Source organism: Rhinoderma darwinii, chromosome 5, assembly GCF_050947455.1.
Source record: "Rhinoderma darwinii isolate aRhiDar2 chromosome 5, aRhiDar2.hap1, whole genome shotgun sequence".
In the NCBI taxonomy this organism is placed as follows: domain Eukaryota; kingdom Metazoa; phylum Chordata; class Amphibia; order Anura; family Rhinodermatidae; genus Rhinoderma; species Rhinoderma darwinii.
The window spans coordinates 163,863,118-163,887,490 of record NC_134691.1 but is presented as its reverse complement, the minus strand read 5'-3'; the positions used below and the strand labels follow the sequence as shown (position 1 = coordinate 163,887,490).

General features: G+C 43.4%; 1 protein-coding gene across 1 annotated transcript in view; it reads left to right on the top strand.

Moving 5' to 3' along the window:
- Positions 1–5,024: 5,024 nt before the first annotated feature.
- Positions 5,025–24,373, top strand: part of TNFRSF11A (TNF receptor superfamily member 11a) — a 125,363-nt gene continuing 106,014 nt past the window's right edge. The window contains exon 1 of the mRNA XM_075826722.1: positions 5,025–5,369. Within this exon, the coding sequence (XP_075682837.1) occupies positions 5,295–5,369 (75 nt within the window). The 5' untranslated portion in view covers positions 5,025–5,294. The remainder of the gene's footprint in view (positions 5,370–24,373) is intronic.

The following is a 24,373-nucleotide window of genomic DNA, read 5'->3' as shown; positions in this document are numbered from 1 at the left end:
GCTGATGACACACGGACCTTTTGCGCATGCAAAACTATGCGTTTTTTGCGCTCGCAAAACGCACAAGCTCGTGTGAATCCGGCCTAAAATTTACCTTGTACACTTTGTTCTGCTGTGCTATTTTCTGTATGTAATATTGTTTTGTACTTCCCCATTTTGTACCGCGGTTTGATATGAAGTCTTAATAAAGTTAACAAAAAAAAAAAAGGCTGAAAGTCTACACTTACATCTTCATTCCTTTGTATCAAAATCAATTGTGGTGGTGTACAGAGACTAAATTATGAAAATTGTGTTACTGTCCAAATACTTCTGGATCCGATTATCTTAACTGCTTCCCGACCGCCCACTGTATATTCACGTCGGCACTTGCTGGGCTCTGTGCAGTGCCGACGTGAATTCACGGTGGGTGTTAAAAGCACGATCCGGGTGTCTCAGAGTAGTGCTGACACCCGGATCGCGCTGTTATCACCTGCCTCTGGTCCCGGAAATATGATTGGGACCTGATTAGTTCAGGTCCCGGTCATGTGATCGCAGGGAAAGTGTGTTGTAGCAACGAACTGGAAAGTTTGTTGCTATAACAAACTGGAAAGTTTGTTGCTACAACAAACTTTCCCGGGGACCGATTGCGGGTGCTGCAGTCGGTTATAAGGCAGAACCGGGGGCCATACAACAGCCCCCGGGTCTGCAGTGCACGACAGCCTATGAGAACCAGCCGGAGGCAGGTCCTCATAAGCTTCCTGTCAGTGTGACTCTCAGCGTCACACTGACAGTTTATAATACGTTACACTACCTAGTAGGTAGTGTAATGTATTATAGCAGCGATCAGTGCTGCCAGTCTTCAAGTGAAAAGTAAAAAATAAAGTAATAAAAATGTTTTATAAAAGTGTAAAAACAAGTTATAAAAGTTACAAAAACAAAAAATGCTTTTTTTCCTATAATAAGTCTTTTATTATAGGAAAAAAATGAAAATGTTAAAAAAAGCACACATATTTGGTATCACCGCGTTCATAACGGCCCAAACTATAAAACTATAATATTATTTTTCCCGCACGGTGAACACCGCAAAAAAAATAATTAAAAAACAATGTCAGAATCACTATTTTTTGGTCATCAACCCTCCCAAAATATAGAGTAAAAAGTGATCAAAATGTCACATGTACCCCAAAATAATACCAATAAAAACTACAACCCGTCCTGCAAAAAACAAGCCCTTACACCGCTTTTTTGACGGAAAAATAAAAAATTATGGCTCTCAGAATATGGTGACACAAAAAATAAATAATTTTATAGAAAAGTGATTTTATTGCGCCCGCTCCATATTCTGCAGGTGTCAGCTGTGTATTACAGCTGACACCCGGGACTAACGGACAGGAACAGCGATCGCGCTGTTACAGGAGCCTGTAAAATGACATTATACTGCAATACATTAGTATTGCAGTGTATTGTATCAGCGACCTAATGATCGCTCGTTCCAGTCCCCTAAAGGGACTTTTGGGAGGTTTCCACTGTTTTGGTACCTCAGGGGCTTTGCATATGCGACATGACACCCGAAAACCATTCCAGCTAAATTTGAGCTCCAAAAGCCAAATATTGTTCCTTCCCTTCTGAGTCCTGCCGTGGGTCCAAACAGCCGTTTATTACCACATATGGTGTATTGCTGAAATCAGGACAAATTGCTTTACAAATTTTGGGGTGATTTTTCTACTTTATTCATTGTAAAAAGAAGATTTTCATTTTGACGGCCTAATTCCACAAAAAAACTGTGGGGTCAAAATGCTAATTATAACCCTAGAAAAATTCCTTGAGGGGTGTAGTCTTCAAAATGGGGTCAGTTTTGGGGGGATTCCACTGTTTTGCTCCCTCCAGGGCGTTGCAAACGCGACATGGCACTGAAAAACAATCCAGCAAAATCTGCGCTTCAAAATCCAAATGGCGCTCCTTCCCTTCTGAGCTCTGCCGTGGGTCCAAACAGCAGTTTAGTACCACATATGGGGTATTGGCATAATCGGGAGAAGTAGCTTTACAAGTTTTGGGGTGCTTTTTAATCTTTATTCCTTGCAAATATTATTTTTTTTTATATTTTTTCAGAAAAAAAGTAGATTTTCACTTTCACAGACATACTCCAATAAATATAGCAAAAGACCTGTGGGGTCAAGATGCTAACTATACCCCTAGATAAATTCCTTGAGGTGTGTAGTTTCCAAAACCGTCTCACTTTTGTGGGATTTCCACTGTTTTGGCACCACAAGACCTCTTCAAACCTGACATGGCGCCTAAAATATATTCTAAAAAAAGGAGGCCCCAAAATCCACTAGGTGCTCCTTTGCTTCTGAGGCCGGTGTTTCTGTAAATTAGCGCACTAGGGCCACATGTGGGATATTTCTAAAAACTGCAGAATCTGGGCAATAAATATTGAGTTGCATTTCTCGGGTAAAACCTTCTGTGTTACAGAAAAAAATGTATTACAAATGAATTTCAGCAAAAAAAATAAAATTTGTACATTTCACCTGTACTTTGCTTTAATTCCTGTGAAGCGCCTAAAGGGTTAAGAAACTTTCTGAATGCGGTTTTGAATACTTTTAGGGGTGCAGTTTTTAATATGGGGTGATTTATGGGGTCTATCTAGTACATAAGGCCCTCAAAGCCACTTCAGAACTGAACTGGCCCCTATAAAAATAGCCTTTTGAAGTTTTCTTGAAAATGTGAGAAAATGCTGCTAAAGTTCTAAGCCTTGTAACGTCCTAGAAAAATAAAATAATGTTCAAAAAACAATGCAAATATAAAGTAGACATATGGAATATGTAAAATAGTAACTATTTTGTGTGGTATTACTATCTGTTTTACAAGCAGATACATTTAAAATGAGAAAAATCATAATTTTTGCAAATTTTCTCAAAATTTTGGTGTTTTTCACAAATAAGCAATGAATTTATTGATCACATTTTTCCACTAACATAAAGTACAATATGTCACGAGAAAACAATCTCAGAATCGCTTGGATAGGCAAAAGCATTCCAGAGTTATTAACACATAAATTGACACATGTCAGATTTGAGAAAATGGGGCTGGTCATGAAGGTCAAAATGAGCTCGGTCTTGAAAGGGTTAATAGAATGGCGAGACGGTTTTTTTTTCTGATACAGAGCTCCAAATATCCTGCACCAGTCTATAGTTAAATTACAAACTTCTGCTGCCTACAGTGAACACTAGGTCAATAATAAGACAGTATGCAGTAATCTCTCTCTGTGGAGGCTGCAGGCAGCAGAATTTTATAATTTTACTCTGTCTATGGAGGGAATTTGGAGCTCTGTATCAGAAAAACAGAGCTCCGACCTTTATAAAGAGATATTAACCCCTTCCCAAAATTTGACGTAGTTACATCATACCCGGGAAGGGGAAGTATAGAGTTTGTAACAACCATCACCTTACTACAATGGCAGGAATCGGAGATAACTCTGATCCTGGCCTTTTAACTGCTTAGATGCTGCAGTCAATAGTGACCACGCCATCTAAGCCATTAGAAAGGGGTTAATAGGAGTAGTTAAAAACATAATATACTGCAACTTCCATTGTGTTGGTGTACAGTATGTAAATGATGAAAATTGTGTCATTACGGGGTGCAGCTCTCTCTTGTTAGCCCATTTCCATTCTGCGATGAACTGATGGGTTACCATAGCAGCCAGGGGCCTAACAAAGGCCACGAGGTCTGACATAAGCTTTAGATGACTCTTTGCAGGTAATTTGAATACAGGGCACGTTGTTTTAAAGGTTATGCTGCATCAGCCAGTATACACAGGGGCATCTTTATAGACCTATGCAGGGGCATACCTCCAATGGAGGCAGACCACGCCACTGCTATGGGGCCCAGGGCCAAATAGCCCTGACTCGTCCCCTGTCCCCCCCCATTATTGATGACCGGCCCTTCAAACCAATTGTATTCCTGTCCTTAAGACACGGATATAATTGAAAATGTTTCCGACAATGCATGGTGCAAGAGACCCGTATTCGGCCCCCTGCACCGCCGCAAGGCGCTTTATTTGTGATGCAGGTGGCCGAAGACATTATCGCCCCACTTGCACCATTTTGGATAAGCCTGTGTGGCAGCAGCGTGTGGGAATGGCAGGAGCGGAGATGGATTGCTGACAGGCGAGTATTCCATTCCTTGCTGTTGAGGGGCTTTTAATTCAGGGGGCACAATTTGGGGCATTTTTAATTTAAGTAGCAGTGTGGGGCACTGTTAATTCAGGGGGCACAGTGATGGACAATTTTTATTTAGGGCCATATTTTTTTTATTTATCGGGAATATTGTGGGGCATATTTGTATATGGGGCACAGTGTGGGACATATTTTTTATTCAGGGGGTACATTGTGGAACATTTTTTTTAGGGGGCTCTATATGTGGCATTGGTTTTTTCAGGTGCACAGTGTGTGGATTTGCAGCAAAAGTGAAGAGCAGAAGACATTTAAGCGGTAAACTCTGCAGAGAAGAAGTCGTGGTCGGGAGTAGTCATGGCGGTCTGGACCAGATAAAAAGGAAAGAGGACGACACTAGTCAGAGAAGAGGGCTCCTGTGGGTCACTGAATGTAAATATTTATTCTGCCGCTGACTGCGTCTGATCAGTGCTGCAGTCACCCGTATGGTCTACAGCGTGCTGACGGGTGGTAGCGATTGGGGGCCCAATTCAGACTTTTGCTGTGGGGACCTTTGATTTCTATGTACGCTCATGGACCTAGACAGTTCAGTATTACGGCATGGTGGCGGTTTAGGGGGCTGAGAAGTCAGGATAGGAGCTGTGCTACTTTTATAATGGAAACGCTCCTTCTAGCCAGTATATGATAGAATTGCTATTTCTACAGAGTTTAGGAAGGCAGGATATGATCCAGCACATGTGGAAGACTGGCCCCTGCATCACTACAAAAGTGTCGCTTGTTTTCCTCCTCTTGTGTGAGGGCCGGGGTGAGGCGGGGACGAGGGCAGGGAATGCATCTGGGAACGGATAATGAGGGGGAGCCATAGAAGGAAGTAACAGGAGTCTGAGCATTCTCCATAGAACTTCAGTCAAATCGAAACCCACAGACATCAGTGACATCTCCTGTGACGGCTTGTCCGGGGGAGTCAGGTCACTACTAGGACTCGTGTATATTTATGTGGTGCGGGGTAGGGAGCGGCGGCTGAAGTGGACACTTGAGAGACTGCTGGCATGTAATGGGAGAGGAGGACAGCGGTAAATGTCACTGTTAATGTCGGATCATACACCAAGGGACAACCGAAGATAGCGGGAAGCAGGACGGAACATGAGGAGCTCGGCACTTTTCACCGCTTCACTGTGGATTATGGCGGCTCTCTGCATGGCGCTGCCTATGAGACAGGTAAGACTGAGATGGCCATGTTTGGGCCGGACTGAGGAGACGACTGTGCCCTCGCACCTGTGTTCACCTATGTCCTCGTGAATGTATGGCCGTCCAGCAGTACCAGAGGTACAACCTCCCGCATTAAAGCGGGAAACCCACCTAGGGAAAATCTTCCTATGACGCTTTTTGATTGGCCCTAGTGTTACCAGGTAAAAAAATAGCCATTCACACACCACTATGATATGCCCCCATAAAAACCCAGCCTGCACTTACCTCTTAGGGTATATGCACACGACCTCTTTTCAGGCGTAATAGAGGCGTTTTATGCCTCGAATTACGCCTGAAAAGACGACTCCAATACGTCTGCAAACATCTGCCCATTGCCTGCAATGAGTTTTACGATATTCTGTGCAGACGAGGTGTAATTTTACGCGTCACTGTCAAAAGACGGCGCGCAAAATTACGCCCGCGTCAAAAAAGTGCAGGACACTTCTTGGAACGTATTTGGAGCCGTTTTTCATTGACTCCAATGAAGAACAGCTCCAATTACGTCCGTAATAGACGCCGCGAAAAACGCAAGTACATGCAAAAATCTCTGAAATTCAGGAGCTGTTTTCTCCTGAAAACAGCTCCGTAATTTAAGACGTTTTTTGCGCTGTCGTGTGAACATACCCTTACATTGGCTGCAACCAAATGTCTCAGTGCAGATACCTAAAAGGGGGCATGTGCAAACATTGGTCGCAACGCATTAAACGCCATAGATGGCCGTGTGATGTCCATCATCGCGGGTACTGGTTACTTGTATCCTGAATCTCTGGTGGTGCTGTGGTTCTATTATCTGACTGAATAGAATCATAATAATTGGTACTGATATAACCGGTAAACTTTGGGGGTCTGCGTTCAGTCATTCTCACAGAGAAAGCGGTAGGCCATGTTCACACGTTCAGTTTTTCCGGCCTAAATCCTGACAGGAATGCATGTTAATGGGGTATTTCATTCCCCATTCACATGCTCCGGAAAATATCCGCGTGGAATAATAAACCAAAGCTTTAAAAACCAAAGCATGTTCATTATTGCCATAGACTCTGCACTGAAAAGTTGTGGATTATCTCCATTGAATTACAATGTCCACTTGCAGATTCCGTGCCATGGATTATTTACTAAATAAATTGGTAACGAGTGAACATTGTCTTTCTATATTATTGGGATTAGTATCTTGGTATATGTTTAATAATTTTCGATTTTTAAGAACATGGCACACCCCACATTTCTGTATGGATTCGGTGCCCACGGGTTGTCAGATTCTAGCCTCCATGTTCTACTACTACTGTTGGAGACCAATCTGTCCTATTTGGACCACCCCATTTCATATAGTGGGTTCCCCTGAAAGAGATCTGCCTCTAGGGTGTAATCTGCAGTGTACCTCTGTTATCAATGTTATCAATACCCCTAAAGTGGAGCCCTGATTTAGAATAATTTTTGAAACCTATATGAAGGATTAATACCCTAATATAATATTATAGCAGTAATAACTTTGTATACAGCAGCCTGTATTCTATGAATGCAATGTGAATAAGCATCATAACCGTCTTCATGAGCAGCCCATTAATAGGATTACGGGAGAGATATAAAGATGGCGGCGCTGACATGGCAATAGTGTGATATTGAATTTACCACTGCCCTCTCAGGTTATTATCCAACTGATATAACATAACGTTATATTAGGGAAATGCTGTTTATGCTGTTCTAAACCGTAAGGACATGTTCACACGGGTCGGATAAGCTGCGTAAAACTACGCTGCGCATCCGACCTAGAACCCGCAGCACATTCCGTTTTTCAGGCGGAATTTCCGTTATTGAAGGCAGCGCTAGAAAAAACAACCATTCATACTTATCCCGGCCGTAACCATGGCAACAAGTCTCTGATGTATTGCAGCCCGGCCTCCTGGGATGACGTTTCATCCCATATGACTTCAGCTTGTAATTGGCTGCAGCAGTCACATGGGATGAAAAGTCATCCCTGGAGGCCGGGCTGGATGCAGACCAGAGAGTTCTGGGTAAGTATGAGATTTTTATTTTTCTGAGTTGCAGCTTTTCCGCCGCAAAAATCACTATATCTTCTATTTTTTGCGTGTTTTACCTCTCCATTGAATTCCATGGGGAAAACCCGCAACGGATAAGCAGCGATTCCGCAACATAAATTGACATGCTGCGGATTAAAAAACGCACCGCATGTCAATTTATGAAAGTTTTCGGCGGGTTATTTATGCAGCGTGTGGATGAGATTTGTTGAAATCTCATCCACTTTGCTGCTACTGTCATACGCTGTGGATTGCGGAAAATGCGCAGTATTTACGCTACGTGTGAACCCGGCCTAAGTTTACTTTAAGGTTTGTCCAGGTGGGATTCTTTATATAATGGATGAGTCGAGAGAATGAAGGTTGTACTAATGAGCTTTACAAGAAAGTTAAGGCTGTGGAAACTCCCTACATCCTACCATTGTGCAAGGACAGGATCTAGCCGTGTGTACTTCACATGTATCACTGAATACTCGAACACGTTCCTTCTCCACAGTACCTTCTCTGTGTACATTCCCCCAAAGTATTCCAATAAATGGGAATGAAGACTTTCATGGTTCCTCTTTTATTGCCCAAGTTATGCTATACTGTGACTTAAAACATGAAAAATACAGAATGTAAAGAGCAGTGATGAAATAAAAAGCAGTGTCTGTGTCTGTGTTTTTAGACTAGTATATAAGTTTATTTTTTAGCATATTAGTCACTGTTAAACTTGACCTTAGGTAATGCAGTGGTGGGAGCTTAGCCTATGACTAGTGTTTGTTGTGGCTTCTTATATGTTTATACTGGCTATATATAGAGGGATCATTTATTCAATACGACACAGAAAATAATTTTGAGTAGTAGTTCTGCAGAAAATGGTGCATGTACATGTGTATTATATGTAAATAATATATGTTCATAACTTTATTACTTTGTTTGCCAATATCCTATTTGTGGGCATGGCTGAAAATGTCACAAAAATATACCTAATGTATAATCTTATAGTGCTGAATTCTGAGAAATGGGATATTTCATTTCTTATTTTTCTGTGACATTTAATAGGAACTGTACAAACCTGACACAACTGTACATTTATTGCTTTATATGTTACCACTGCCCCTATATAGATTAATGCTTTTTGTTGGGTTTTTGCCAATATATAGTACTAGCACAAAATGAATGTATCTTCTTGAAACATGTCTGTAAATGCAGACATTTCAACTCTACTGACAGGTCTGCTTTAGGCTGGATTCACACGAGCATGTTATGTCCGTAATGGACGCACGTATTTCGGCCGCAAGTCCCGGACCGAACACACTGCAGAGAGCCGGGCTCCCAGCATCATAGTTATGTACGATGCTAGGAGTCCCTGCCTCTCCGTGGAACTACTGTCCCGTACTGAAAACATGATTACAGTACGGGACAGTTGTCCGGCAGCGAGGCAGGGACTCCTAGCATCGTATATAAGTATGATGCTGGGAGCCCGGCTCTCTGCAGTGTGTTCGGTCCGGGACTTCCGGCCGAAATACGTCCGTCCATTACGGACGTAATGTGCTCGTGTGAATCCAGCCTTAACCTCTTCCCAACATCCGCCGTATATATACGGCGCTGTCAGGAAGTGCTTCCTGCAAAGCGCCGTACAGTTACTGCACGGCTGGAAGCGGTCACCGTGTCTAATGGCACGGTGACGAAATAAAGATGACTGCGGTCCCTGACAGCAGGCCAGCTCTGCTAATCACCCAGGGGACCATCGCGCCCCACCCGCATCGGTGATCCCTGCAATTGGTCGGTCGGTGCAATCGCAGCCATTTGGCAGTGATGCCACCTCTAGGGGGGGCTCTGATTGGTCAGTATTTACCAGAGGAGAGCTGACAAGTTTTATTAGTTTCAATTGGTCTTTATTGAAAGACAAAAATAGGAAAATGTACATGTTTCTCTCGCAGGGGGTGATGAATAAGTAAATTCACAATACAATGTAGAAAAAAACTCAATGATGATGCAACGATAAGATGGGGTATACGTTGTACATATAAATTATTGTTCAATGATCACCGTGAACAGACAAAAAGTAAAATAAAATATAAGATGAATCCAAGGAAAACAAATCTCCATATGTTGGAATAAAAATAAATAAAATAGGGTATTAAAAAATAAACGGAAAGAATATGGCTAAGTAGCCGTCCAATCACTATGTAAAAAGCATACAATTTTAATATCCTCAAATAATAAATTAAGAAGTGAGAGAGCGGAATATACCAGGGGGTACCCATATAATCGACTGATTCATCGTGTCAGTCCTCATTGAATATAGCTTTTCATGAAGCATAATGTTAGATACTCTGTCTTTAACAACTGAGATTAAAGGGGTTTTCTTGCTTGTCTAAATTGATGGCCTATCCTCAGGAGAAAGGTCCTGTTGGACTGAAACGTCGCACCTGTGGGTGAATAAAATTCCAGTTTACTTGAATGTACAGCCTAGCTGCTTTTTACTTAGATTCCATTTGTGGGACTCTGGATCAGGTCCCTTTGAGACTTGCACTCACTATATTGCATATTGCTTTGGGTCTCCAGTGCTGTGATATTCTCCTTCTGTCTATCATCAGGATAGGCCGTCAATAGCTGATCTGCCAGGGTCCGACTCCCGGGACCCCTGCGGTTCAGCTGTTTTGAAGGGACTCCAGCTCTCGTACGAACGCGGCTTCTTTTTCATATCTACTTGCTCACTGTGAATCGTCGACACACATGAAGCAGTGATTCATAGATATTGCAGTCTTTTCTCCCATTCACTTCAATGAGAGAAGAAGGCTGCAATACCTGTGAATTGCCGCTACATGTGCGTCGACGATTCACAGTGAGCAGGTCGAATTGAAGGGGAAGCAGCGCTCGTGTGAGCGATGCACCCCCTTCAAAACAGCTGATCGGCGGAGTACCCTGGAGTCAGTCCCCGACTGATCAGCTATTGATGGCCTATCCCAGGGGTCGGCAACCTTTTATGTATAGTGTACCGATAAAAAAATAATAATTAAAGATGAGGTACTCAGTGTGCTGTCTTAAGTAAGTGCCACTCTGCCCCTGTGTCTCCCTGCTCTCCCCCTGTGTCTCCCTGCTCTCCCCCTGTGTCTCCCTGCTCTCCCCCTGTGTCTCCCTGCTCTCCCCCTGTGTCTCCCTGCTCTCCCCCTGTGTCTTCCCGCTCTCCCCCTGTGTCTTCCTGCTCTCCCCCTGTCTCCCCGCTCTCCCCCTGTGTCTCCCTGCTCTCCCCCTGTGTCTTCCCGCTCTCCCCCTGTGTCTCCCTGCTCTCCCCCTGTGTCTCCCTGCTCTCCCCCTGTGTCTCCCTGCTCTCCTCCTGTGTCTCCCTGCTCTCCCCCTGTGTCTCCCCGCTCTGCCCCTGTGTCTCCCCGCTCTGACCCTGTGGTTCTCTGCTCTCCCCCTGTTTCTCTCTCCGCTCTCCCCCTGTGTCTCTCTCCGCTCTCCCCCTGTGTCTTTCTCCGCTCTCCCCCTGTGTCTCTCCGCTCTCCCCGTGTCTCTCCGCTCTCCCCCTGTGTCTGTCCGCTTTCAACCTGTGTCTGTTCGCTTTCCCCCTGTGTCTGTCCGCTTTCCCCCTGTGTCTGTCCGCTTTCCCCCTGTGTCTGTCCGCTTTCCCCCTGTGTCTGTCCGCTCTCCCCCTGTGTCTGTCCGCTCTCCCCCTGTGTCTGTCCGCTCTCCCCCTGTGTCTGTCCGCTCTCCCCCTGTGTCTGTCCGCTCTCCCCCTGTGTCTGTCCGCTCTCCCCCTGTGTCTGTCCGCTCTCCCCGTGTGTCTGTCCGCTCTCCCCGTGTGTCTGTCCGCTCTCCCCGTGTGTCTGTCCGCTCTCCCCGTGTGTCTGTCCGCTCTCCCTGTGTGTCTGTCCGCTCTCCCCTTGTGTCTCCCCGCTCTCCCCCTGTGTTTCCCCACTCTGCACCTGTTTCCCCACTCTCCCCCCTGTGTCTCTCCGCTCTTCACCTGTGTCTCTCGGCTCTTCACCTGTGTCTCCCGGCTCTTCACCTGTGTCTCCCGGCTCTTCACCTGTGTCTCCCCGCTCTTCACCTATGGCTGCCTGCTCTCCCCCTGTGTCTTCCCGCTCTCCCCCTGTGTCTCCCTGCTCTCCCCCTGTCTCCCTTCTCTCCCCCTGTGTCTCCCTGCTCTCCCCCTGTGTCTCCCTGCTCTCCCCCTGTGTCTCCCTGCTCTCCTCCTGTGTCTCCCTGCTCTCCCCCTGTGTCTCCCTGATCTGCCACTGTGTCTCCCTGATCTGCCCCTGTGTAACCCCGCTCTGCCCCTGTGTCTCCCCGCTTTGACCCTGTGGTTCTCCGCTCTCCCCCTGTGTCTCTCTCCGCTCTCCCCCTGTGTCTCTCTCCGCTCTCCCACTGTGTCTCTCCGCTCTCCCCCTGTGTCTGTCCGCTCTCCCCCTGTGTCTGTCCGCTTTCCCCCTGTGTCTGTCCGCTCTCCCTGTGTGTCTGTCCGCTCTCCCCCTGTGTCTGTCCGCTCTCCCCCTGTGTCTCTCCGCTCTCCCCGTGTGTCTGTCCGCTCTATGTACAACGTAGCATAACTCCAATAAATCTTGAGCGAAAAAAATGAGAACGAGGAGTCACAGCGCCACAAATAATAGAAATAAGTAAAAAATTTTATTCAATACAAAATAATACACAACACAGATAAAAGAATGATACAAGGATCTAAAATACCATGTGTGGACCATTCAAAGATAATAATATTGCCACGGGTTTGCTGTATTGAACACACAATTGAACATGAATGCACCAGGCAGTAAGAAAACTTAGATCAATGATGTATCATCGTAGTGTCTCGCTTATACTATAGAAATGTGAAGTTCATATAGAAAATGTAATAAGAGTGCCAAAAAAGGTCCTAGTATAATCAGTAAGTAGTAGGAGAGACACTAGGAGGAAACATCACACTAAAAATAAGCTGTTACTTTAAGTAAAAATGACTCAAAGAGAAGAAGTATCCTGGCATGTTCCGTGGTGTTAGTCAAAAGATCTGCCTGAAATGACATATCATAGTAGAAAACGATCTTACCCATGGAGATGGAAAAGGTGAAATAGTCCACAAGAGTGTAGCCTGGTATAATGGCGCCCCAACGTGCGTTTCGCTGTTGTAGCTTCCTCATGAGGTAGTCGGACTCCCACCAATCAGATATTGATGGGCAATGCAGAGGATAGGCCATCAATTTTATTTCACCGGACAACTTCTTTAAGAGTTAGCTGAATTTTTATTTTTTTCTGCTTAAAGAGGACCTGTTATGTTTGTTTGTTTTTAAAACCGCATAACTCAGTTTATTCCTGCCGACCTCTCAATTCCAGCGGTTTAATTTTTTTATTTGGCCTTCCCGTTGTTCCGCTACGGCTCCTTCTCTGCTTGAAGCCTAATATGCTAATTTTGCATAAAGGTACAGAGAGAAGGAGACCCCTTCTCTCCCCAGTATGTCGTTGCCTCCTGCATCACTGTGACGTTTTCCCACCAGAGCGGGTCTTCTACATCACTGTGAGCCTGTCCGCTGTGATTGGACAGTGTCACAGTGATGCCGGAGGCCTACTGAGGGGAGATGAGGTCTCCTCCTCTCTGTATATTTACTCATAATTATCATATTAAGCGCCAAGCGAAGCAAGGGCAGTAGCGGGACAATGGGAGATTAAAACAAAAAGAAAAAGAAAAATGACAGAGCTGGAGTCGAGATGATGCCAGGAATAAGGCGAGGTATGTGGTTTAAAAAGAAAAAACCCATGACAGGTCCTCTTTAACAACCAGTGAGGGGGAATACCAAGTGGAAAACTCTCAGTCACTGTTTCAAAGAACAGATTCTTATAAACTTTGATATCTTTATTTTATATATATATTAAAAGGGTTATCCTAACTGGACAAACCCAGTCATAAAAGGAAGATGGCCCTGTGATCAGCTAATTGCTGCTGGTTAGGCTGATGAAATCATGATCAGGTTTGTTATCCGCCGGATGTTTTGGTCGCTGCAGGGAAGATGTAGTATTACATGACTCTAATTCAATTGTTATATATGATCGCGCTGAGTCTGCGAAAGCAGGTGCTACTTTTTACAGTTGATCTCTGTTTTGGCTAACAGAGGGGTCCTGATCAGTGGATTACCTCAGATCAGGTCCATGGTTAAACCTGACCATTTTTTCTGAAGGATGTCTCCACTTTTGAACACCATTCTACACTATATATGTATATATATACACTACCGTTCAAAAGTTTGGGGTCACCCAGACAATTATGTGTTTTCCATGAAAACGCACACTTATATTTATCAAATGAGTTGCAAAATGACTAGAAAATATAGTCAAGACATTGACAAGGTTAGAAATAATGATTTTGATTTGAAATAATAATTTTCTCCTTCAAACTTTGCTTTCGTCAAAGAATGTTCCATTTGCAGCAATTACAGCATTGCAGACCTTTGGCATTCTAGCTGTTAATTTGCTGAGGTAATCGGGAGAAATTTCACCCCATGCTTCCAGAAGCCCCTCCCACAAGTTGGATTGGCTTGATGGGCACTACTTGCGTACCATACGGTCAAACTGCTCCCACAACAGCTCTATGGGGTTGAGATCTGATGACTGCGCTGGCCACTCCATTACAGATAGAATACCAGCTGCCTGCTTCTTCCCTAAATAGTTCTTGCATAATTTGGAGGTGTGCTTTGGGTCATTGTCCTGTTGTAGGATGAAATTGGCTCCAATCAAGCGCTGTCCACAGGGTATGGCATGGCATTGCAAAATGGAGTGATAGCCTTCCTTATTCAAAATCCCTTTTACCTTGTACAAATCTCCCACTTTACCAGCACCAAAGCAACCCCAGACCATCACATTACCTCCACCATGCTTGACAGATGGCGTCAGGCACTCTTCCAGCATCTTTTCAGTTGTTCTGCGTCTCACAAATGTTCTTCTGTGTGATCCAAACACCTCAAACCTCGATTCGTCTGTCCATAACACTTTTTTTCTAATCTTCTTCTGTCCAATGTCTGTGTGCTTTTGCCCATATTAATCTTTTCCTTTTATTAGCCAGTCTCAGATATGGCCTATTCTTTGCCACTCTGCCCTGAAGGCCAGCATCCCGGAGTCGCCTCTTCACTGTAGACGTTGACACTGACTTTGCGGGTACTATTTAATGAAGCTGCCAGTTGAGGACCTGTGAGGCATCTATTTCTCAAACTAGAGACTCTAATGTACTTGTCTTGTTGCTCAGTTGTGCAGCGGGGCCTCCCACTTCTCTTTCTACTCTGGTTAGAGCCTGTTTGTGCTGTCCTCTGAAGGGAGTAGTACACACCGTTGTAGGAAATCTTCAGTTTCTTGGCAATTTCTCGCATGGAATAGCCTTCAGTTCTAAGAACAAGAATAGACTGTCGAGTTTCACATGAAAGCTCTCTTTTTCTAGCCATTTTGAGAGTTTAATCGAACCCACAAATGTAATGCTCCAGATTCTCAACTAGCTCAAAGGAAGGTCAGTTTTATAGCTCCTCTAAACAGCAAAACTGTTTACAGCGGTGCTAACATAATTGCACAAGGGTTTTCAAGTGTTTTCTAATCATCCATTAGCCTTCTAACACAGTTAGCAAACACAATGTACCATTAGAACACTGGAGTGATGGTTGCTGGAAATGGGCCTCTATACACCTATGTAGATATTGCATTAAAAACCAGACGTTTGCAGCTAGAATAGTCATTTAGCACATTAACAATGTATAGAATGTATTTCTGATTAGTTTAATGTTATCTTCATTGAAAAAAACTGTGCTTTTCATGCAAAAATAAGGACATTTCTAAGTGACCCTAAACTTTTGAACGGTAGTGTGTGTATATATATATATATATATATATATATATATATATATATATATACACAGTGGATATAAAAAGTCTACACACCCCTGTTAAAATGCTAGGTTTTTGTCATGTTACAAAATCAATCCAATATAAATAATTTCAGAAATGTTCCACCTTTAATGTCACCTATAATCTGTACAATTGTATTGAAAAACAAACTTAATTATTTTAGGGTAAAAAAATAAAAATAAAGAACAAAAATAATGTGGTTGCATAAATATTCACACCCTTAACCCCTTAATGATGAAGCCTAATTTGGGCCTTAAAGGGGCTCTGTCACCACATTATAAGTGCCCTATATTGTACATGATGTGATTACAGCAGTATTTTATTTAGAAAAACTATCATATTTGATGGAGTTATGACCTATTTTACCTTTATGCTAATGGGTTTCTTAAAGCCCAACTGGGTGTGTTTTACTTTTTTACCAAGTGGGCGTTGTACAGATGAGTGTATGATGCTGACCAATCAGCGTCATACACTTCTCCCCATTCATTTACACAGCAGCATCGTGTTCTTACTAGAACACGATGTGCAGCCACATACACACACATTAACTTTAATCAAGTGTCCGGACAATGAATATGCATTACCTCCAGCCAGGACGGGATGTGTATTCAGAATCCTGACACTTCTCTAACGTTTCTGTGAAATTTACTGTACAGCATGCGTAGTCTACCGAGATTACGCTGTAAACTGTCACTTACAGCGAGATCTCGCTGTGCTGTGCTGTAGTATCACTCAAACGTTAGAGAAGTGTCAGGATTGTGAATAAACATCACGTCCTGGCTGGTAGTGATGTCTATTCATTGTCAGGACACATGATTAACGTTAATGTGTGTGTATGTGGCTGCACATCGTGTTCTAGTAAGAACACGATGCTGCTGTGTAAATGAATGGAGAGAAGTGTATGACGCTGATTGATCACTGATTGGTCAGCATCATACACGTCTCTCCACAACGCCCACCTGGTCAAAAAGTAAAACACGCCCAGTTGGTCATTAAGAAACTCATCAGCATAAAGCTAAAATCGTTCTTAACTCCGTCAAAAATGATTGTTTTTCTAAATAAAAAACACTGCTGTAATCTACATTACAGCGCCGATCATATTATGTACAAAATAGACCACTTATAATTTGGTGACAGAGCCTCTTTAAGGCTCAGAGCCCATTTTTCAAATCTGACGTGTCACTTTATGTGGAAATAGCTCTGGAATTCTTTTACCTATCCAAGCGATTCTGAGATTGTTTTCTCGTGACACATTGGACTTTATGTTAGTGGTAAAATTTGGTCGATACATTCAGTGTTTGTGAAAAATGGCTAAATTTACAGAAAATTTGGAAAAATTAGCATTTTCCTGAATTTAAATGTATCTGCTTGTAAGGCAGATGGTTATACCACACAACATAGTTACTAATTAACATTTCCCATATGTCTATTTTAGATTGCCATAGTTTTTTTGAACATTCTTTTATTTTTCTAGGACGTTACAAGGCTTAGAACATAAACAGCAATTTCTCATATTTTCAAGAAAATTTCAAAAGCCTTTTTTTTAAGGTACCAGTTCAGTTCTGTAGTGGCTTTGAGGGGCCTATGTATTAGAACCCCCATAAAACATCCCATTTTAAAAACTAGACCCCTCAAAGTATTCAAACAGCATTTAGAAAGTTTCTTAACCCCTTAAGGTTTCACAGGAATTAAAGCAAAGTGGAGGTGAAATGTGCAAATTTCATTTTTCTTGCAATGTCAAATACTTTTGTGTCAAAAAAGAACAAAAGTATAGTAGTTATGATACCTTTATTGGCTACCCATAAGGGTATGTGCACACGAGAAGTGGCTTTTACGTCTGAAAAGACAGACTGTTTTCAGGAGAAAACAGCTGCGTCGTTTCAGACGTAAAAGCTCCTCCTCGCAATATGCAAGGCGTCTTTGACGCTCGTAAATCTTGAGCTGCTCTTCATTGACTTCAATGAAGAACGGCTCAAATTACGTTGCAAAGAAGTGCCCTGCACTTCTTTGCCGAGGCAGTCATTTCACGCGTCGTCGTTTGACAGCTGTCAAACGACGACGCGTAAATGACAGGTCGTCTGCACAGTACGTCGGCAAACCCATTCAAATGAATGGGCAGATGTTTGCCGACGTATTTTAGCCCTATTTTCAGACTTAAAAAGAGGCATAATACGCCTCGTTTACGTCTGAAAATAGGTCGTGTGAACCAGCCTAAAAGTTCTATATGCAAGCTTTCAGACCACACAGGCTCTTTCTTCAGGCAATTTACAAATTTGTAAATTGCCTAAAGAAGGAGCCTATGGGCTCTGAAAGCTTGCATATAGAACTTTTATGGTTAGCCAATAAAGGTATCATAACTACTATACATTTGTTCATTTTTGACACAAAAGTATTTGACATTACATATTGTTTCTGGCTAACACGGTGCTACACTATTTTTTTACTGTACTTCATTTTTCTTGCAGAAATTCAATATTATTAAAAATTTTCTGTAACACGGAAGGTTTTACCAGAGAAACACTACTAAATATGTATTGTCCAGATTCTGCAGATTTTAGAAATGTCCCACATGTGTCTCTAGTGTGCTTGTAGACGAAAACACAGGCCTCAGAAACAAAGAAGCACCTAGTGCATTTTGGGACCTCTTTTTTATTAGAATATATTTTAGGCACCATGCCAGGTTTGAAGAGGTCTTGTGGTACCAAAACAGAAGAAATCCCCCAAAAGAGCCCCAGAGGTATCAGAACAATAGAAACCCACCGGAAGTGACCCCATTTTGTAAACTAGACCCCTCAAGGAATTAATTTATGGTTGTTGTGACCATTTTGACCACACAGTTTTTTCACAGCACGTATTTGAATTGCGATGTGAAATAAAAAAAATAAAAAATTCTTATTTTCACAAGGAATAAAATACCCCATTTTGGTGCCCAATTTCTCCTGAGTGCGACAATACTGCAGTTTGGGCCCATGGGAGGGCTCAGAAGGGTAGGACCACCATTTGGCCTACTGGAGCTTTTCTGGTGCTAAGTCATGTATTCAGAACCCCTGAGGTACCAGTACAGTTGAAACCCCAGAGAAGTGACCCCATTTTAAAAACTACACCACTTAAGGTATTCATCTAGAGGTGTAATGAGCATTTTGACCCCACAGTTATTGTGTGAAATGTAATGCGCAGCAGATGGTGCAGAGTGAGATTTGCAATTTTTTATACATATATATGCCATGTCAGTGTCCGATATAGTGTGCCCAGCATGTGCCACCGGAGATATACACCCCATAAGCTGTAATGTGGGTTCCCCAGGTATGGCAATACCCTACATGTGGCTGTTATCTGCCGCCTGGGCACACGGTAGGGCCCAGAAGTAAATATGAGGGGTATAAGCTGTGCGGAGTGCATCAGGGTAATTTAAAAATCAAGGGAAGTATGGTAAATTTTAAAACTATCTTTCATACAGAGCCCTGGTTTTTCGGGACACGTATCACATTGGTATATTGTGTCCTTCCTTATCCCCCTCTTATAGCAGACGCTGCACCTCTTTTGACTCTTTCCCTTCCCACCAGTTTGGGGAACTTCTCCTGGAAAGTGTTGCCCTAGTACGATGCATGTGGCCTTGCTTCTAGAAGTACTGGGGGCCACCCCTTCCTGGTCCCTAAAAATTAGGTTCCTGATAACCACCTCTTGAAATTCCAGGAAAGTTCCCCTCTAGCCTGCACATTGATGTAGCATGAACGCATTGTACAATGCCATCTGTATGATGTGAACAGCCAGCTTCTTATACCACACCCTCGATTTCCGCATGGCGCTATAGGGCTTCAGGACTTGATCTGACAAGTCCACCCCTCCCATGTACCTATTGTAGTCTAGGATGCAGTCTGGTTTGGAGGTCTCTGTACTGGTACCTTGTACTGGTTCAAGGGTAATCGTGGGACCATGTATAGTTGTCAATACAAAGACATCTCTCTTGTTCTTGTACTTGACACACAATATGTTGCTGCTGGGTTGTGCCCTGCTCTCACCCCTTCTGAGTGTTTGCCCAAGCAGTGTCTTAGAGAAGCCTCTCAGATTTTTTCTAGCAGTGCCGCATGTACTTTTGGAAGCGAGGCACTTGAAGAGTGGGATGCTGGTATTAAAATTATCCAGGTAGAGGTGGTAACCGTGGTCCAGCAGTGGGTGCACCATATCCCATACAATTTTTGTGTTACCTCCCATTAGGTGGGGGGCATTCTGGGGGTTGAATATTAGTGTCCTTCTCTTCATATATCCTAAATTTGTAAGTATACCCTGATGCACTCTCGCACAGCTTATACATCTTCACCCCTTACCTTACCCTCATACTTGGCAGGTACTGGCGGAATTGAAGCCTACTTTTAAAATGTACCAGGGACACATCAACAGAAATACACTTCTTGGGGGTGTATGCTTGGGCAAACCGGGCACTAAAATGGTTTAATAGGGGGTCCTAATTTATATAAACGTTCAAAACTGGGGTCATCTCGGCGTGGGCACTTCTCATTATCAGCATAATCTAAGAAGCGAAGTATTGCCCACCTGGACATGGCCATGCGGTACGTCGGGGTGTGGTATAAGATGTCTGTGCTCCGTAGGCCCTAATGGATGGCTTTTTCAGAAGACCCATGTTCAAGAGCTGTCCTCACAACTTGCCCAACTCTGCTACGTCTACAGGAGTCCACCTGTGGGATTGGGCATAAAATGATGTGGGGTTCTTCGTAATCTACTGTTGGGCATATAAATTTGTTTGGGACACCATAAGCTCTACAGGGTGGGTGTAAAGGATCTGCCAGGCACAGCTTCGGGGTTAACGCCCATAGATAATCAGTCTGCACCTGCTTCTATGTCTGTGAGACTGACTCCATCTTCCACCACTCAGGGTGGCAGGCTTAGGAGTGGGAGAACCTATCACAGCCTGGCCAGACGGAACTAGCTCCCGCCCTCTGTCTATTTATACCTGCCTTTCCTGTTCCTCCTTTGCTTGTGATTCTTTTCGTTTTGTTTCCTGGCCCTGCTGCAGCGTCTTGTACTATTATCCTTGCTTCATATTGAACCCGGCTTGCTGACTACTCTCCTGCTCTGCGTTTGGTACCGCGTACACTCCTGGTTTGACTCGGCTTGTTTACTTCTCTTGTTGCTCACGGTGTTGCCGTGGGCAACTGCCCCTTTCTCCCCCTAGCTCTGTGTACCCTTGTCTGTTTGTCTGTCGTGCACTTATTGAGCGTAGGGACTGTCGCCCAGTTGTACCCCGTCGCCTAGGGCGGGTCGTTGCAAGTAGGCAGGGACTGAGTTGCGGGTAGATTAGGGCTCACTTGTCTGTCTCCCCACCCCCGTCATTACAGTGGGCCATTTATATGGATACACCTAAATAAAATGGGAATGGTTGGTGATATTATCTTTCTGTTTGTGGCACATTAGTATATGGGAGGGGGGAAACTTTTCAAGCTGGGTGTTGACCATGGCGGCCATGTTGAAGTCGGCCATTTTGTATCCAACTTTAGTTTTTTCAATGGGAAGAGGGTCATGTGACACATCAAACTTATCGAGAATTTCACAAGAAAAACAATGGTGTGCTTGGTTTTAACGTTAGTTTATTCTTTCATGAGTTATTTACAAGTTTCTGACGACTTATAAAATGTGTTCAAAGTGCTGCCCATTGTGTTGGATTGTCAATGCAACACTCTTCTCCCACTCTTCACACACTGATAGCAACACCGCAGAAGAAATGCTAGCACAGGCTTCCAGTATCCGTAGTTTCAGTTGCTGCACATCTCGTATCTTCACAGCATAGACAATTGCCTACAGATGACCCCAAAGATAAAAGTCTAAGGGGGTCAGATCGGGAGACCTAGGGGGCCATTCAACTGGCTCACGACGACCAATCCACTTTCCAGGAAACTGTTCATCCAGGAATGCGACATGTCAATGGCTGTAAACAAAGAGAAGCTTGTAAATAACTCATGAAAGAATAAAGTAACGTTAAAACCAAGCACACCATTGTTTTTCTTGTGAAATTCTCGATAAGTTTGATGTCACATGACCCTCTTCTCATTGAAAAAACTAAAGTTGGATACAAAATGGCCGACTTCAAAATGGCCGCCATGGTCAACACCCAGCTTGAAAAGTTCCCCCCCTCCCATATACTAATGTGACACAAACAGGAAGTTAATATCACCAAGCATTCCAATTTTATTTAGGTGTATCCATATAAATGGCCTACCCTGTATAAACGCATCAGTGAAAAAGAACTTGAAAAAGTCCATCTCACTGAGCCCTGCCGTGTTCAATTTGATCCCTGGGCTGCCCATGTACTCAGGCATTTGGGGTTCATAATTGTCTGGTGTGGGGATCCAAATGGGGTCACTTCGCTCAGGGGTTTCAATTGTTGCGGAATCACTTCTCTCGGGCGTTTCAACTGTGGTGGTGGTCCTGGGGCGTCTCCTAGGGCGTCTCCTAGGGTGTCCCTCCTCTTCATCACTGGATGAGGAGGTCGACAAATAAAACAGAGTCTCACCATCCGATGAGTCTGTGTCGGAGGCAATAAATAAATATGCCTCTTTGGCAGTACATTTCCGTTGGGACATGTTTGTTGTGCTTAGACACGTATAAAATGTATTTGGTATACAGCAAAAAAATTTTTTTAAAAAAATCCCTAACTGGGAGCAATAGGCTGCTACCTAAAGTAGAGAACAAGTGGAATTCCCTGACACTACAACTAACTAGGGCGGGGGTTCTTAAAACCTAACTAGATTTTATGTGAACTTCCCTGGCACTAGACCTAACTACGATGACTATTCCCTGACACTAAATCTAACTAGATTATTCCAAGTTTCCCTGACGCTAAACCTAACTAGATTATTCCGAGCTTCCCTGTTGCTAAACCTAACTACGGTGATGGGTGCCTGACACTAAACCTAACTAGATTTTATGTGAACTTCCCTGACGCTAAGCCTAACTACGGTGATGGGTCCCTAATGCTAAACCTAACTACGGTGACAGATTCCTGACGCTAAATTCCCTGACGCTATACCAATGTACGCTTTTTGACAGTTCCCTGACACTAACTAACCCTAATACTAAACTAAGTAGTTGAATTGTCTAAACTAACTGTTTGCTAATTTTAATATATTTTTTTTGTTTTATATATTTTATAAATAAAAAAAAATAAAAAAAAATCCCAAGACTAAGAAGTGGTTAGTGATTGGAGATCACTGACCAAAAACGTTGGGGAACACAAGAAGGAAGAGGACAGGAGTGGGAAGTGGATGGGGGATGTGGGAAGCAGAAAAAAGTGTTTTTTAAACTTTTTTGACTTTCTCTCTCTCTCTGCTCACAACCGCTCTGAACGCCTCTCTAACTCCCAACAGAGACGTTCAGGGCGGTTGCTGCAGGAACTGATGTCAGGGAGAGGAAGTGAAGACCATGATCGCCGCTATTGGCCAGCTAGTCAGTGATTAACCAATAGCGGCGATCGCCGAGGTGGGACCATCTCGATTGGTCCCAGCACATTGAGCTGTGATAGCCTGCTGTCGGAAACAGCAGCTATCACAGCTCACGAACGCTCCCGGCGCGAATGGCGCTGTATTTCATGCAGGATGTACTATTATTATGTCATGGAGCGCAAACGATGTGCTCATCGTGACCTAATAGTACGTCCAGGAGCAGGAAGGTGTTAAACTAATATTTTGGTGAATTACCCTTTGACTTTATGACAGCATTCAGTCTTTTTGATTAGAAGTCTATCAGCATGGCACATCTTGACTTGGCAATTGTTGCCCACTCTTCCTTGCAAAAGCGCTCCAAATCTGTCAGATTGCGAGGGCATCTCCTGTGTACAGCCCTCTTCATGTCACCCCACAGATTTTCAATGGGATTCAGGTCTGGGCTCTGGCTGGGCCATTCCAAAACGTTGATCTTCTTCTGGTGACGCCATTCTTTTGTTGATTTGGAGGTATGCTTTGGGTCGTTGTCGTGCTGAAAGGTGAAATGTATCTTCAGCTTCAGCTTTTTAACAGAGGCCTGCAGGTTTTGGACCAATATTAGCTGATATTTGGAACTGTTCATAATTTCCTCCTCCTTGATTAAAGCCCAGCTGTTCCAGCTGCAGAAAAACAGCCCCAAAGCATAATGCTGCCTCCACCATGCTTCACTGTGGGCATGGTGTTCTTTTGGTGATGTGCAGTGTTGGCTTTGCTCCAAACATACCTTTTGGAATTATGGCCATAAAGTTCAACCTTGGTCTCATCAGACCATAACACGTTTTCCCACATCCTTTTGGCAGACTTGATATAGGTCTATGCAAAACATAGCCGGGCTGAGATGTTTTTTTTTTCATTAGACTAAGCTTCCGTCTTTCCATCCCACCCCACAGCCCCACAGCTCAGACATATGAAGAATACGAGAGATTGTTGTCACATGCACTACACAACGCAACGCACAAGGACCAGATTTACGCACGGTTTTTACTAGCGTAAATCTGTCACGCTTGTGTGAATGAAGCCTTAATGTAATTTAATTTAAACACCATCGTGGGGCCAGTCCTGCAGTGTCCTGCTCAGACTTCAGACACTATAATATAATCTCGCCCTAAACTGCCCACTCGGTGATATCTTCCTGGCCCTGCTGCAATGCAGACTGCTCTCGCTTGCAATGTCGGAGACTGGCTGAGGTGGTGACGGGCAGAGAGGAATGTTAGTGCCTCTCTGCCCCGGAAACTGATTAACAGAAGTTATAATCAATAAACATTTTTCCAATTGTATTTCTGATAAAAAAAAAGGATTTGCACAGGTTTAAAAGTTGTGAAGTTACGTACAATTATAGTAATATATGTTAAAAAGTTATTTATATAAACAAAATAATTTATTAAATTATCTCTTGTCATTTTTTTTCAGTTTATTTAATAGCAATAAGAAAATCGAGATTCAAATAGAAAATCGTCCATATGTTTGAAAAAAAATAATGAAGTAGAAAATGTCTAGGGATTGTTTTTAGTATCTCCATTGTTTTGGCATTCTCAATATCTCTGACATGTTCTCTAACTCTAACTCGAAGTTCTCGAGTAGTCATGCC